We start from the raw sequence: 16,650 nt of genomic DNA, 5'->3' as shown, positions 1-16,650 counted from the left end.
CCTCATTGGGATCAACTAAGTGAACGTGCTCTGGAGTACCTCCAATGCTAGTATATCATTTTTTAGGTAAGTGTTCCAAAACTGCTCACAGTATTCTGCCATGGGCCGATCAGTGCCTTGAATAGTTTTAACAAAAACACCCCCACTTTTATACTCCATTTCATTTCAAATAAAGGCCAACTATTACCCACTGAACTTGTATGCTAGCTTGGTGACGTTTTCGCATGTGGACTCCCAAATCCCTGATCTGCAGCCTTCTGCAGTTTTGCTCCACTTGAAAAATTTTCAGCTAATCTAGTCCTCCTGCCAAAGTGCATAACCTCACATTTTCCCGCATTATATTCCACTGGCCAAGTTTTTTTCCCACTTGCCTAACCTGTCTACGTACTCTGCAGACTGTCATTCTCACCGCCTGCCATCCCACCTACTTTTGTGCCATCCACAATCTTCGGTATAGCACATTCCCAGCAAGTCATCACAATATATTGTAAAAAGCTGAGGCCCCAAGCACTGATCCCTGTGGCACTCCACTAGTTACAGGTTGTTAGCTTAAAATTCCACCACCCCCAACTCTATTTTAGCTAATCCTCTATCCTGTGCTAGTATAATTCCTCCCAACATCATGGGTTTTTACCTTTAGTAGACTTACGTGGGGGGATCCTTATCAAATGCCTTCTGAAAACCGAAATACTTCAAATCGACTGCTTTCCATTTATCTATCCGTCTTGATACCTCCTCAAAGAATTTCCCTTCATGAAACCACGCTGACATTGCTTGATTAAATGTATTTCCAAAAGCATTCCTATTAATTTATAATAGATGCTAACATGTTTCAACAGACATTAAGCTAACCAGCCTACAATGATCACTTTTATAGTCTCCTTCCCTTAAAGGTATTACACTATCCTTTGGGACTTTTCCAGAACCTAAGAATTTTTGGAAGATCAGTACATCCACTATCCACCTGGATGGCACAGTGACACAGTGGTTAGCAGTGCTGCCTCACAGCGCCAAGACCCAGGTCAATTCTAGCCTTGGGTGACAGCGAATGTGGAGTTTGAATGTTTTCCCTGCACCTGCATGGGTTTCTGCTAGGTCTTCCAGTTGCTGTCCACAGTCGAAACCTGCTAAATTGTCCTATAGTGTCTGGGGGTGAGCCGTGGTAAAACGCATGGTTACAGGGATAGGGTGGGCAGCTGTTTGAAGGTTTGGCACAAGTTCAATGGCCTCTATATGCAGTGGACAAGTTCTATGACTTTATCTCTGCAGCTACTTCTTTTAATGTCCTAGGATGCATCCTATGAGGAACAGGAGACGTTTTACTTTTTAGGCCCCAGCACTTTTCACTAATCTGTTGTGGACCCACAAACCTAATTATTCACTGTGACAATTACTAACTCCCTACAAGACAAGGAAATGCACTAAGAATGGTTTCACTGTTAGATTATCGCCTAAAAGGTCATGCAGCGACAATCAAAGAAACTCAAAACAGACCCATATCACATCTCTACACACTCTTAATACTTCCTCTCAGCCAATTAATCCCAATATCCATAGGAACATGACATTTCAGAGATCATTTCAGCTTTAGCAATTCAATTCATACCCAGAGTCACGCCTGTCTGGCATCCTATCAGGCTTCCAGTTGCCACGTGGTGGCCCTCTTCGTGGAGATTCACGCCGAGGACTGTGGTTGCGATGGGAACCATGATCAAGGTGTCTATCGTGGTCTCTACCGGATTTCATGACCATATCACGGCCCCGACTACCACCTCGCCGGTCATGGAATCCTTCAAGCCTCTTCTCAAACCTTCCTCCAAATGGACCTTCATCCCGACGTGGTGGACCACTGTCTCTGCGGTCAAACCGATCCATTCGTCTAGTTAACAGACACCATGTTAACAATAAGGCCAAAATGACTTTCACTCATGAAAATAATTAATGACAACCAGTAAAAACAAAATACAAAACTTAGTTCAGATTTGTGTCTTAAGACAGTCCATGGAGTGAGTAATCAGAACACTTTTTGTGTGCCCTAGACCATAAGGCAACCAAGAGTGACAGAATAGTTGTCTCCAAATTCTGTCAGTTGCATAAAAAAAGGAAGTAAAAAGAATCTGTGGCAGTCACTCCAGATCAGATATAAATTAAAATATTTTATCAACTGATGAATCGAGCAAAGCTGGCTGATGTGGAAAATGATGGATGGCCACTGGGAATTTCAACTTTGGTGGATATGGTGCAGAACATTCAATCTTCTTAGTTTGCGCTATATCAGATCTTAAGAGTCTGACACTATATAGGAGATGAAATGCAAGATCTTACTTCTCTCATCTTTTAAATTTTAAACATCATTAAGCAATTTATAAATGAACAGTTAAACTAATGTTAGATGGCCATTTGTAAAAACAGAATTCTCAATTTACTAATAATGACTATCAGTGGTTAGCACTGCTGCCTCACAGCACCAGGGACCCAGGTTCAATTCCATCCTCGGGCGATTGTCTGTGTGGAGTTTGCACATTCTCCCCATGTCTGCGTGGGTTTCCTCCCACAGTCCAAAAATGTGCAGGTCAAGTGGACTGGCCACGCTAAATTTCCCATAGTGTTGACGCATAGGGATGTGTAGATTATGCAGGATGGGTCTGGGTGGGATGGTCTGAGGTTTGGTGTGGGCTTGTTGGGCCAAAGGGCCTGTTTCCACACTAGGGATTCTGTGATTATTTTAAACTGCAAATGAATTTTCCACAAATAGTACTTGGGACTAGCAACTTGCAGGAAGACACTGACAACCAGAATGCAGACTTATAATCAAATATATAAAGCGACCATTTTGAAGAAAACGGTTTCAAAAAAATTGGAACAAAACAACTTGAATTCCTCCATTTTTAATCATGAGCTGGAAATATATGAAACCAAAACGTGCACGGAGATAAGCTGAGTTTCACGTACACTGGCTTCACCCTTGCACGTTAGTTTATTTGTTCGTCAAGTTTACACTGAAGTTTCATAATTTCGTATGAGTCAAATTCACTAATATACGGGATTGTCAAATTATAAAGATAGATACAGATAACAACCAATGCTTTAAAGCCGTTAAAATAGGAGTTACAAGTAAAATTAACATTCAATTGTAATTAGCCCAGTGTCATTATTCTAACATGCATTACGTAGTCTACTCCCAATTGTAACTCACCTGTCTACCTGCATATCTGGAAATCCCCGACCTCGATCTCTGTGATCAAAGTCATTGAACCTATCTGGACGGCCAAAGTCTGCCCCATGACTGCTGTACCTGCTGTCACTGTCAAGGGCCATACGTTTCTGATCAGGCCAGTACTGATCATCCCGTCTAGATGAAGATTAAAACAATTTTTAGGATTACACACAATACCAAGTAGACACTGAATGGTGATCAGGATTTGAGATTAAACATTTACCTATCGCCATCATAAGGTCTTTTAATACCACCACGGCGTTCGTGCTCATAACGCATTTGCTCCTGCTGACGTCGGAGTTCTTCTTTCTCTCTATTAATGCGCTCCTGCTCTCGCCTCCTTTCCTGTGCAGAGGGGAGAGTTTTATTGTATCAATAATTAAAAAAGCTTGCTTTCTTCAATCTACTAATCATCTCCATTTGAACTGATGTATCCCATATATCCTATTATTTTTACACTAACGTATCAGTTAGGCATTAGTCCTTATATTTAAATGTACTCAAAATACAACTAGATGATCTTCTCCACCTCTGAATCAAAAGTAGCTAAAGTGCACCTTTATATGCACTTTGAATTTATAAGCATGGCTAAAATGTAACTATATGTATTCTCCTTGGACCACTGCTGTACCTGCTCTATTCTGATTCTCTCCCGTTCTAGCCTTTCACGTTCCAGCCGCTCTCTCTCAAGACGCTTTCTTTCAATTTCAAGCCGCTCCCTTTCCCGCTGGAGCATCTCACGTTCTTCACGCTCTCGCATACGCTCTCGCTCCCATTTCTCCCGTTCTCTGTTAGAGGGAAGTAGATTTTCAGTTCATTACAGAAACAAGTCAACACCAGTTGTTGAAATAAAAGCACCATTTATCATAAATAATTTCTCAAGATGTGTTCTCAATGCAAATTTCCTCAAAGAAAGCAGCCGAGCAGATTCATTGCTATATTCAACTTTGATATTTACAAATGATTTTTTCTTCTCCAGTTACATCAAAACTGCTAACATTCTAAAAAAGAAGCACAATCTAACTATCTCCCATCTACATCAGCTTGAGGAAAAACTCAGCACAATTTCAAGATTGTATCCCTAACTAAAACCTTACCAAAAACCAATGCCCAATCTGAGCATGAGATGTGACCTGGAGGGATTTCAAATTTCATATTACAGCACAAAGGCATCTGTATGCCTACCTTCAAAACAGTGCCTGTCTCCGCTGAAATCATTTACACCTGTCACAGCTAGATTCAACTTCCCCGTGATCTTATCAGCTGTTCACATTCATTCAAACCTACATCAGTTTGCATGATATCTTGCTCTCTTGTCATCCTCAATGATACTGAACTGCAGGAGGCAAAAAAAAAATTCAACCCTATTACTAAGTTATTTTCATGGATTTGGTCAACGTAACAATGCCAGATTCTCTTTCAACCTTGCTCTACAGTGACTCCACTTGCTTGCGAACTGTGTCATGAACCTCCAGCCATCCTGATCATCTCTCGACCTACCACCTTAAACTCTTCACATACCTACTCTCTCCCAAGCATTAAAAAGTCTGCAAAAGTTTAGTCATCTGACTATGTTTTCCATTGCGTTCAACTTTTTCCTTTATTGTTTGATATGCTTTTCCTCTGCACCATTTTTGGCGCTTTTGACATTAAAAAGGTACTATTTAAATAACCCCATTTACAGAGGACTCTAGCAGTCTTATGTTGATCTGCACTGTAGATCTGGTGGAGGTGGAATATTTTACTGCCATTTGCATCAAAATGATATTATTCAGACATCAATGGTTTTATCCATTCCTTGGATGGAAGCATCCCATTTCTATCCAAAGATTATTTCTTCCAAGAAAAAAAAAACGATGCGCATAAGAAAAACGTTTGTAGCTTGGAAAAAGACTGGTGAAGCCGAGTGGCGCATATGAGACAATGTTGCTTTTTTGGGACAGAGAGTCCAAATAAGTTGACACATCTGTTGTGGGTTATGGGGAACTTATCTTTGCAACAGCTTTTTGATTGGTCCAGTTGCAGCTCAGCAGACCCCATGAGTGAAATACAAGCCGGAACCTCCAGAGGCAGTGCAAACCATCTCTGACCCTATTTCTGCTGAATGCTCTTTCCCACTCTATTGGGACAACAGGAAAAACTACACTCACAGATACTGAAACTAAGGGAAAATGAAAGAACTCCAGGTCCAACCAATTTGTCAGTGAATTAAGACTGTCAAGTGGTTTGCAAACATCATGATATTATTGTTAAGAATCAAGAGGATTGAGAGAACATCCCAATCAACATCTGTGATAGTAATACACAACTCCAGGAGTTTATTTTCCCCCACCATTGTATTTGTGTCAAACTACTTTGTGTTATTCAATGAGTATTTATTTCGGGTAAAGTAAGTTTGAGCTTAATTTTAGTAGCTTTGTAATTATTATTGCATCCTCTGTCACTTTGCTAAAGAATGAATGTTTATAAGTTGCTTGTCCTGTGACAAAGCCTGGTGTGCCTTCCATTTGGTTCCAAATTGCAGCAAGTCAGATAAATTGATTTTCATAGTTTATTTAGATTCATATACATTTATCAAGGATTGTCAAACAGTGGTGTTTGATTAGAGCTATTTTAATACTGTACAACTGTTGTTATACTGTATAGATTACATTAATATAATGCCAATGTTCACAAAGACCACCTTTAAAACTCAATTAATCCTTTTCATATACTGAGTAGTGTTCAATCAAGTTATTTACTTGTATATCAAATTCACAAGTCCTTAATAAACTTCTGAACTTAAGTCTGAGGTCATCATACCCATAGTTTTTAACCTATTTTTAATGAGCTCTGCACTCATGGATTTCATCATTCGCAAGGGTTCTCAGGAACAGAATCCTTGGGGCTACAGAGGAATGGCTATTTCCTATGGATCACTCAAATGTCCCTGCTTTGCAAACCTAATGTGCTCAGGGAAAATTTACATAAATATCTAAGATGTTCAAAAATATTACATTAATTTTTTAATTTATGTATCCTAATGTACTGAGCCCATCAGTGAACCAGTCCACAGTAGATCTAGACTAGTCAATGGTTTGGCACAATAATTTTATATAGCATGGAGTACACTGAGAGGATCACCCAACAGATCCAAACAAATCCATATGCCATGCATCAGAATCAGAGTTAGAGGTTCTTGGGCCTCATGTAATATTAAGTTGATAGACTGTAAATATTTTTAATAGGTATTTTGCAGTGTTGCAGGAACAAAACTGAACTGAAACTTAGGTCCATTACGGTTGATAAAATTGGCCTCACCTGCGCCTTTCTATCTCACGAATCTCTCGCTCACGTTGCCTTTGCCGTTCACGTTCCCGTTGCTCTTTGATCTTATCGAAGGACAGCATGTCTTTCTTATCCTTTTCTTTGCTATCCGATTTGCTGTCCTGACTTTTTGCAGACTAATTTAACAAAGAAAATACAAATTTTAATACTGCATAGCTCAAACTGCAGATACAATAGGTCTGTTTTACTACATTAAGACTAATCCAAGGCATAGCCATTTCTTAAACAAAGGGGTCATAAACGGTCACATAGCATTCCCTCCAGGGCAGAATGGGAAAGATGGGGTGGCAGCACCAAAAAATTAAAAAGATATTATTGCTCATCTCACTAAAAGCCAGCACTTAATTTTAACAAGCAAGAAAGATAGTCTTACTTCATGATTTAAAGCTATAGGAGGAGAAAGAGTGAGTCATGGAGTTAAGTATGTTAAATGTGCTAAAATAGCGAGAACCCTGATCCCCATGACTTGAAGTCAGGAAGAATATAGTGTATAGAAATTAAATTTAGATCATGTAGGTCAGTTCCCTAGGTGCACTGAAAAGATAGTGAGGATTTCAACAACTGTCCAAACGCAATGATCCTTGCACAACTCTTCTCCTTTAGATTGGTGAGTTTTGTTATCAGGTGTGATGGTAGTGAAATGAGAATTGATCACCTTGACTAAAATAGGTGAGTCAGACTCAATCAACAGACAGGTAGAAGTAACAAAACTAGACAACAGTGAAAATCACAGATTCACAGAATCTCCACAGTGTGGAGAGGCCATTCAGTCCATCAAGTACACTGACCCACCAAAAACCATCCCACTCAGATTCTGAGGTTTTGATAATGTTTAACTGGGCAAGACCAAATGAATCAACTTGAAAGAGACTAAAGAAGTGACTGACAATAGGCAACCTACGAACAAGTTATAGGAGAACTAAAATTGTAACAGGGTCCAAAAGAAGAAATTTCCTCTGCGCCAGAAATAAACCTCTAGAATCAATTTTACGTTCAAGCACAATAATTTTCATCATCAACCTCAAGAAATCAGTTAGTGGCACCCACTTCTTCAAAAGGGAATTTTTGGGCTCCTGGTAACCAAGGGCATTGTTTTTGGCAGGGATCCATTTGTCATCCAGTTCACGGCACCTTCATGGAAGTATGGCATGAAGATTGCATAGACACCAGCCTCCTTTCTTTCTTTTTACTCTGGTCTTTCTCATGACCAGAGGTTGTGGGGGCAATCTATGCCACAGGTCTATCATACCTTCAGGCTGTTTCACGATTACTTCACTTAGCAATGCAGAGTCAGCTGAGAAAACCAATGTACATTCCAGTCTCAGCTGGATTGTTATTCCTGCCCAAAAGTGGCATTTAAAAAAACTTGCTGTCCTAAACGAGGACCTTCAAATTTCCATCTACGCTTTCCATACACAAAAACTATAGCTCCACTAATTTTGCCCGATGTTATGAAGTAGTAAATCAAAAAAGAGCACCAGCGTGATACCCTCTGATCATGAATACACTAAGCCCTGTATCTGCACTCTCTAATGTGCTCATTTGCAGGTTGAAGTCCATTTCCTTGGCAGACCTGTAATGCTACCTTATCTAACTCTTGGAGTTAAGAAATTCATTTTCTCCTGCTAGTGTGTTCGGACAGATATTGCCATTTGGTGTACCTGCAGAATCATTACTTCTCAGTGTAGTAATTCTCATGTCAGCCATATGTCTTTGTGCTCCCCCAGTGATCATAGCTTGAATCTTCAGTAGGTCTAGCAATCATTTTCAGGAGATGTGGCAACCAGGCTCTGAAAAATTCCCAATTCATTTGCCAGCCCTCGGGTTGGACGGTATACAGGAGTTCTAAATGTTGTCTGTAGATCAAACAAGTAGATTATCTTCCTCTCAAGTCCAGAATGCCCTTCAGCCTCGAGCAATAGTCAAAAGGCTAGAATCAGGTTAGCCAGCTGTTTACCCTGGTAAGTGCTTGTGCAGTTGAAAACAAAATAATGGCCACATTCTTTCTCCCTAGCGCAGTGCATTGTGCTTTCCCATTCGGACATGGGTACAGGATCTACTATTGGATAGAATTTGATACAGCAGTTTATGCCAATTGTAACACCAAATTTTGTGGCTGCCAGAACAATTAAAAATATAAACTTTGAACTATCATAAAAATAAACTTATTTTAGGAAGAATGCAGAAGCTTTTGTGATGCTCTACCTGCACTATGCCACTATTTAAATTTGCTTTTTAGTAAGTGTATTTCCTTCTATTCCGTGTTGATCACACCTTAATACAGTTTTCCCAGTTTCATGAACAAACTACAGCTCTTGGTGTCAACAGCCCTGTAAGTAATAGCATTTCAAGTGCCTATCCAAGTCTTTCTTTTAAATTGTGAAGAGGCTTTCTGCCCACATTACCCTTCAGATTATGTCTATTTGTAATGAGAACAGAAAGAGCTGTTCAGCCCTCAACAGAATATGGGCCCTTAATACTATTTTTATGATTCTGATTGCAATCTGCTGCCCTCATCAGTGAAAGTGACCTATGGAGGAATCAGGTCAGACAATGGTTTAAGGCAACAACTTCATTTTGCATGGAAGTTACAACAAAGGGATCAAAGTCTCATTCCCATTATAAATCCATAGCCATGAAATTTACAACAACTCCAAGATGTAACAGAGAACAGTATCCAATATGATTAACATCTACATGCTTATACTAGGCTCAGGCCACAATTATAAACTGCCTGAACATTACTGACTTTTGTCATGTATATACATGTGGTAGTTTATTGAAACAATTTTACAAACATCTAAAATTCAGTGCAACTTTAGTTAATGCACCAAGCATTCATTCCGAAGAATTATTGATCAAGACATTTCAGCACAAGCGATCAGTTAACTGCTAATAATTTTAGAATAATGAAAAGCTAATAAATTGGGCACTTGAGGAAATGACAATTCCACATCTGACACTAAATGTTGCTTGGCAATCTCAGATGTCACAGGGTAGCTATCGTTCAGTTAGCAAAACTGTATCTAGTGTAGTACATGTTTGATTTAAATACAGTACTAGGCAGAACAGGGTTCTGCACTGCATCCCTTTTACTTTCAATCAAATTACAGGTGTTTCACCATGCAGAATTCCTTCAAACACAGTTACCACTCTTTCATACTAGGTATTTTTCATTGTCTGAAATTATTTGGAAAGACACAAATTCATCTGGATTGAGCTCAGAGACTGTCTTGGTTGAGTGAAACAACTTGGAGTACTTACCACTTCATCTTTGGATTTTGTTTTCACACTGATAACTGGCTCTCCCTTAGATTTATCCATAACTACGATTCTCTCTGAACCTCGACTTCCTGAAAAGGTAACAAAGCATGGTTTTAAGTCAATTTCAGAAATGATATCAATAGGTAATTCAACACCAGCATGTAAAAAACAAAAAAGTGAAATGCTAACTTTAGATGGTGTTTTAACATCTAGAGCTCAAACTCAGTTGTCTAAACAGATGCAGCAAAAGATGTGCCGATAAGATTATACTACCACAACTCTAGAAGCTTACAAGAATCCAGCACTGTCATTTGTTTCATCAAAACGTTATATCCTTTCCCAACAGGTACTTAACACAGCTTACCTGATCTGCTTCCACCAGCATGTGAGGATCCAGTCTTCCTTTCACTTCTTGAATCTTTTTTGTCATCTCTCTTTTCATCCTTTGAATCTTTCTTCCTATCATCTAATTTCTTAGAATCTTCTCTTTTATCGTCTTTTTTTCCACTGCTAGATCTAAAGCACAAATTACATTTGACAGTGCATATTAAAAGAGGTGTCTAAGTTAGATTTAACAAGAGACTATACACGGCTAATATGTCAAAAGCAACTACACTTCAGAATGACATCATTAAGGCACTGTTTGCTGATGCTTGTCAGCTTGCTTCTGTGTATACCAAGATGTTAAGTGCTCAGATTTGAGGATTGGACTTTCTTTGTTCACCTCCACACCCAGCAATAAACCAGTGTCAGGTCAGTCACTCAGCCTCAGTCAACGTAATGTACATATTTCATGGAGATATTAGTGTCTCTCACTGTAATTAGTTTTGTTTTGCAAAGTCTAAGGATACCTTTATAATTAATCATCAAAAAGTCAGATTCTCAAGCTCATAAAATCCAGTTGCAAAGAAACTTTTTTTTCCCCTAGTCTTCCATGAAAGAAAGAAAAGTTATTAATTAATTGAGACAACAATCACTCAAAACATCCCTGGTTGTTGGTTTATTCCCTTAAAACTTGAAAATGACATACAAGATAACACTTCAATGCAATTAGGAGGGAGAACTGCACTGTTATGCAGTTAACTTTCAAATGAGATACTGAACCAAAGTTACACCTACCTGCTCAAGTGAGTGTATGGTTCCCAAGTATGATACAAAAGAAATTTATTAGTATCCTAACTAAAATCTTTAAGTGATAAGCAATTAACTTTAGTTATAGAATTTATTTTCTTTAAAGATCATAACAGACCACTTATACAACTACACTTCAAAGTAGTTCACAGAAAATGAAGTACTCTTATTCTTCTCAAAATTTGTTTACATTTTAAAGAGTTTACCATCAAACACCTCCACACATGAATAAGCCTAATAAAAGCACATGTGATTTGCACGTTACTTTAGGAACAGAATGAAAGATACCAACTAAAACTTCATTTTCCAAAGCTATTCAGTGGAAAAAAATAACATTTGACATAAGTAATTAATTAAAGATTTTGCAGAAATCTGTTGTTGTTTGGGTTTTTGCCAAAATTTAAAAGGTTACAAACAGTTATAAGCTGCAGAGGAGTTTTCAAACTAATTAAAAAAACTGTAGTTTTGAAAGGGATCAAATGAGACAACCAAGTAGCCTGGACTGGTCATGGAGCGTCTGTTGCTCTGTCCTAATTTTTGAGCGCTCTTCTTGGGACCTATTTTTCGATTCTTAAAACTCACTGATGAAGAGCAGCACAGTGGCTCAGTGGTTAGTACTGCTGCCTCACTGCGCCAGGGACCCGGATTCAATTCCAGCCTCAGGCGACTGTCTGTGTGGGTTTCCTCTAAGTGCTCCGGTTTCCTCCCACAGTCCAAAGATGTGCACATTAGGTGGACTGGCCATGCTAAATTGCCCAGTGTCAAGGGATGTGTAGGTTAAGCGGATTAGCCATGGGAAATCCAGGGTTACAGGGATAGATTGGAGAGAGTAAGTCTGGGTGGGATACTCTTTGCAGAGTCAGTGTGGACTTGTTGGGCCGAATGGCCTGTTTCCACTGTATGGATTCTATGATTCTAAGTGATGCAGTCATCAAGTAACAATATTTTCTGTACCTGGGTTGATATGGTGTATTTGGACTCAGTGAAAAATTAATCATTAACCTCAATAAGACACCATGGTAACTAAATTGGCATAAGACAACAAGCTATTTTGCAAAATAACAAACTTTTCCATGTATAAGGCTACCACGCTAAACTGATGAGGTTACAACTAATGCATTACCATTGATGATGCACAAAACCAGAAGATTTTAAACCAGGCAGTTTCTATAATTTTTGTTCCCACTTCAGACTTTGAATTTAAATTCAACAATTGACAGCATGCATTGCAACCACATCCGCTAAGTTTCTCACTTATATACTAGCTCCTGAATTTATGCAGCCTTATGCTGATTTGTAAGAGAGTCATCACTTTAATGATTTCAACATGACCTGGCTCTGATTAGCTAAATATTCCTTTGTTTACAAATTTTAAACTTCACTTTAATTCTGAGCCTCTTCTCATATCACATTCAATCTGTCTTGGAGTCTCCTTCTTCCTGCCGCAATCCTCCATACCCTATTGGAACCTCATTCCTTCCTCTGCCACCCCAACTGGAGTCTCCTTCCTCTCCCTCACCCTGCACCCCAACAAAGCCTCCTTCCCCATCTACTTCTTGGAACCTCGATCAGCACCCCTGCATTGCCGTGCAACCCTCAAAAATAACATCACTTATTCAGCTGGTAGGAGATGCTTTTGCTAAACTGGTGTTTGGGGGAAGATCATCTACCCTAAATCCCACTTTGGACTAAAAAAAAACGGTTCTGAGGAAGGGTCACCGGACCCGAAACATTAACTCTTAATTTTTTTCTTCACAGATGCTGCCAGACCTGAGCTTTTCCAGCAACTTTGCTTTTGTTCCTGATTTACAGCATCCGCAGTTCTTTCAGTTTTTACCTTCTTCACAATCCTGCCTACCTGCGCTCCACTTTCAAGGAACTATGAACCTGTACTCCAGGGCCTCCTTGTTCAGCAATATGCCCCAGGACCTTACCATTAAGTATATAAATCCTGCCCTGATTTGCCTTTCCAAAATGCAGTACCTCACACTAACCTAAATTAAATTCCATCTGCCAGTCCTCGGCCCACTGGCCTATCCAATCAAGATCACGTTGTACTCTGAGGAATTGCAAACGTTTAAAAAAAATAATGGGAGTTACGTACAGGCCTCCAAACAGTAGTCACGCTGTGGAGCACAAGATACACCAGGAGATAGAAAAGGAATGTAAAGAAAGGCAAGGTTACAGCAATCATGGGGTACTTCAGTACGTATGTAGACTGGGAAAATCAGGTTGGTAGTGGATTGCAAAAAATGGAATTTTGTAGAATGTCTACAAGATGGCTTTTTGGAACAGCTCGTGGAGGAGCCCACTAGGGAACAGGCAATTCGGGATTAAATGATGTGGCAGACTTTATAAGGGAGCTTAAGGTGAAGGAATCCTTAAGAGACAGTGACCATAAAATGATTGAATTTACTCTGCAATTTGAGGGGAAGCTGGAATCAGGTGTAATGGTATTAACAGTTGAATAAAGGCAACTACAGAGGAATGAGGGTGGAGCTGGCCAGAACTGACTGGGAGAGGAGCCTAGCAGGAAAGACAGTAGAACAGCAATGGCAGGAGCTTCTGGGAGTAATTCAGGAGACACAGCAAAACTTGATCCCTAGGAAAAATTATCATACTAAAGGGAGGATGAGGCAACCGTAGCTAACAAGGGATATCAGGGACAACATAAAATCTAAGGAGGAAGCATTTAATGAGGAGAAGGGTAGTGGGAAGCCAGCGGATTGGGGTGCCTATAAAGACCAATGGACGACAACTAAAAAAGAAATAAGGAGGGAGAAGAGTAAATAGGAGGGTAAGCCAGCCAGTAATACAAAAGAAGATCGCAAGAGTTTCTTTAGATAGATAAAGGGCAAATGAGAGGCAAAGGTGGACACTGGGCTGCTGGACAATGGCACTGGAGAAGTAGTAATGCGGAACAAAGAAATGGCTGAGGAACTGAACAAGTACTATGCGCCAGTCTTCATGGCTGAAGACATGTGTAACATCCCAAAAACGTAAACGACTTGGTGGGGAGTGAGTGTGTGCGCGCGCGTGTGTGGCAGAGATGAGTATGGTGGCCATCACCAAGGAGAAGGTGCTAGAAAAACAAAGGCTTGAAGGTGGATAAATCACCTGGACCAGAAGGAATCCATCCCAGAGTTCTGAAGGAGATGGCTGAAGAGACAGTGGAGGTGTTAGGCTGATCTTTCAGGAATCACTGGAGTCAGGGAGGGTCCTAGCGGACTGGAAAAATCACTAATAACCCTCCTGTTTAAGAAGAGAGTAAGGCAAAAGATGGGAAATTACAGGCAGATTAGCCTGACCTCGGTTGTTGGTAAGATTTTGGAGTCCATTGTGAAGGATGAGATTTCTGGATACTTCGAAGTGCATGGTAAAATAGGGCAAGGTCAGCATGGTTTCATCAAGGGGAGGTCATGACTGACAAACCTGTTCGAATTCTTTGAGGAGGTAACGAACAGGTTAGACAAAGGAGTGCCAATGGATGCTATTGACTTGGATAAAGGTGCTGCACAGGAGGCTGCTGAGTAAGATAAGACCCCATGGTGTTGGAGGCAAGGTACTAGCATGGAGATTGGCTGTCTGGCAGAAAGCAGAGAGTGCGAATAAAAGGGTCCTTCTCAGGATGGCAGCTGGTAACTGTGGAGTTCCGGAAGGATCAGTGTTGGGACCACAACTTTTCACTTTATACATTAATGATCTAGATGAAGGAACTGAGGGCATTCTGGCTAGGTTTGCAGATAAGTGTAGGGGCAGGTAGTATTGAGGTAGCGGGGAGGCTGCAGAAGGATTTAGACAGGTTAGGAGAGTAGGCAAAGAAGTGGCAGACAGAATACAACGCTGGAAAGGGAGGTCATGCACTTCAGTAGGCAGAACAGAGGTATCAACTGTTTTCTAGATGGGGAGAAAATTCAGAAATCTGAAGTGCAAAGGAGTCCTAGTCCAGGATTCTCTGACAGTTAACTTGGAGGTAGAGTTGGTAGTCACGAAGGCAAATATAATGCTGGCATTTATCTCGAGGGGACTAGAATATAAAAGCAGGGATGTACTTCTGAGGCTTCATAAGGCTCTGTTCAGACCACATTTAGAATAATGAGAGCAATTTTGGGCCCCATATCTCAGGAACAATGTACTGGCCCTGGCCGGGTCCAGAGGAGGTTCACGAGAATGATCCCAGGAATGAAAGACTTAACATATGAGGGATGTGAGAGGACTCTGGGTCTATATTCGATGGAGTTTAGAAGGATGAGGGGGGGTCTAATTGAAACTTACAGAATACTGAAAGGCCTGGAAAGAGTGGACTTTGGGAGGATGTTTCTATTAGCATGAGGGACTAGGACCAGAGGTCACAGCCTTAGAGTAAACAGAAGACCCTTTAGAACAGAGATAAGGAGAAACTTCTTCAGCCAGAGAATGGTGGATCTTTGGAATTCATTGCGACAGAAGGGTGTGTAGGCTAGGTCACAGAGTATATTTAAGACAGAGATAGATAGGTTCTTGGTTGTTAAGAGGATCAAAGGTTACAGGCAGAAGGGGGGAGAATGGGGTTGAGAAATTCATAAGCCATGATTGAATGACAGAGCAGACTCAATGGGCCAAGTGGCCCAAATTCTGCTCCTGTGTTTTATGGTCTTATTTTGGTCTTACGACTTGTGCCTTGTAGATGGTGGTCAGGCTTTGGGGAGTCAGGTGGTCAGCTACTTGCCAATACACCAAACTTCCTTGCGTGCTTGCTATTGATGGACCTTTAAAGGTTTGCTAGTGAGCAAAATTGGTCACATCTCCATTCATGAATTTTCTCAGGTATCTTGAAGATTTCTTTGAGCAAAAGCACAACTTTTCTATATAATTTTTTGACAACTCAGACTGTTCACCCCAACATTTAGTGTGCACAATACCTAACTTTCAGTTCACGAAGTGGAGGTCTTTGGTTCGTTTTGAGAATGAAGTTTAAATGTGCTTGATTTTATCTCACTTTGCCACCAATACTCTCTCTCGGAAAGTGCTGGCATGCTACTATGATGCATTGCTGCTCTTATCCACAAGAGGGAACAGAGTAACAATCATTCCAGGCTGTGGTTCTGTGCAGTTTCTAGATCAACACTGTTTGAGGACTGGAGTTGGTGACTCACCACATAGATAAGAGCAGCAATACATCACAGTAGCATGACATCACTTTCTAAGAGAAATCTTTCAAAGTTTACTCAAAATAAAATCAATATTCAGACGAGAGTTTTCTTAAAACTGGCCACAATTGATCAGCTCATTATTCACAAGGTACTCTTAAGTGAAGCAGATAGCCCATTTCTGAGTATGGAGGTCCCTTGTAGTCAAAGTTAGGCAGTGATTCCAAGGCTTGTCAGAAGTATGCATTGATACATTGCCCAAATGGCGGTTCTTGAGCAGGACTGGGCAGCGATTTTCAATCTCTTTATCGTAAAGCTTTGCGTCTATAATTTGAATCACTAGAGATTAGAAAAGGAGCGGTGTAAATTTTCTTCAAATGCCAAGCTTAGCATAAAAGATTAGATAGCTAACTGATCAACAGACGAGTCCCTAATACGGTGCCTGTAAAGCTCAGTTCACATGTTGTAGTGTCACTGCAGAATGCCTGTTTGGATCAGCTTCAGCATTGTTATTAAATTCTATCCCCTTTTATGATGTGCAAGTTTCAACATAATCAAGTAACAATGTTTTGTGCAATCCTG

The 16,650-nt window shown here is 40.2% G+C and overlaps 1 protein-coding gene across 3 annotated transcripts in view; it reads right to left on the bottom strand.

Annotated features, from left to right (window-relative positions):
- Window positions 1-16,650, bottom strand: part of safb (scaffold attachment factor B) — a 62,577-nt gene that overhangs the window by 14,312 nt on the left and 31,615 nt on the right. For all 3 annotated transcript variants that reach the window (XM_048614035.1, XM_020517924.2, XM_020517926.2), the window contains 7 exons: window positions 10,173-10,324; window positions 9,809-9,897; window positions 6,518-6,660; window positions 3,849-4,005; window positions 3,441-3,562; window positions 3,197-3,352; window positions 1,607-1,879 (listed from right to left, as the gene is read on the bottom strand). In XM_048614035.1, the coding sequence (XP_048469992.1) occupies window positions 1,607-1,879; window positions 3,197-3,352; window positions 3,441-3,562; window positions 3,849-4,005; window positions 6,518-6,660; window positions 9,809-9,897; window positions 10,173-10,324 (1,092 nt within the window). The remainder of the gene's footprint in view (window positions 1-1,606; window positions 1,880-3,196; window positions 3,353-3,440; window positions 3,563-3,848; window positions 4,006-6,517; window positions 6,661-9,808; window positions 9,898-10,172; window positions 10,325-16,650) is intronic.

The sequence above is a fragment of the Rhincodon typus genome, chromosome 29 (assembly GCF_021869965.1).
Source record: "Rhincodon typus isolate 14 chromosome 29, sRhiTyp1.1, whole genome shotgun sequence".
Taxonomy (NCBI): Eukaryota; Metazoa; Chordata; class Chondrichthyes; order Orectolobiformes; family Rhincodontidae; genus Rhincodon; species Rhincodon typus.
This window is presented reverse-complemented; position numbering and strand designations above follow the sequence as displayed.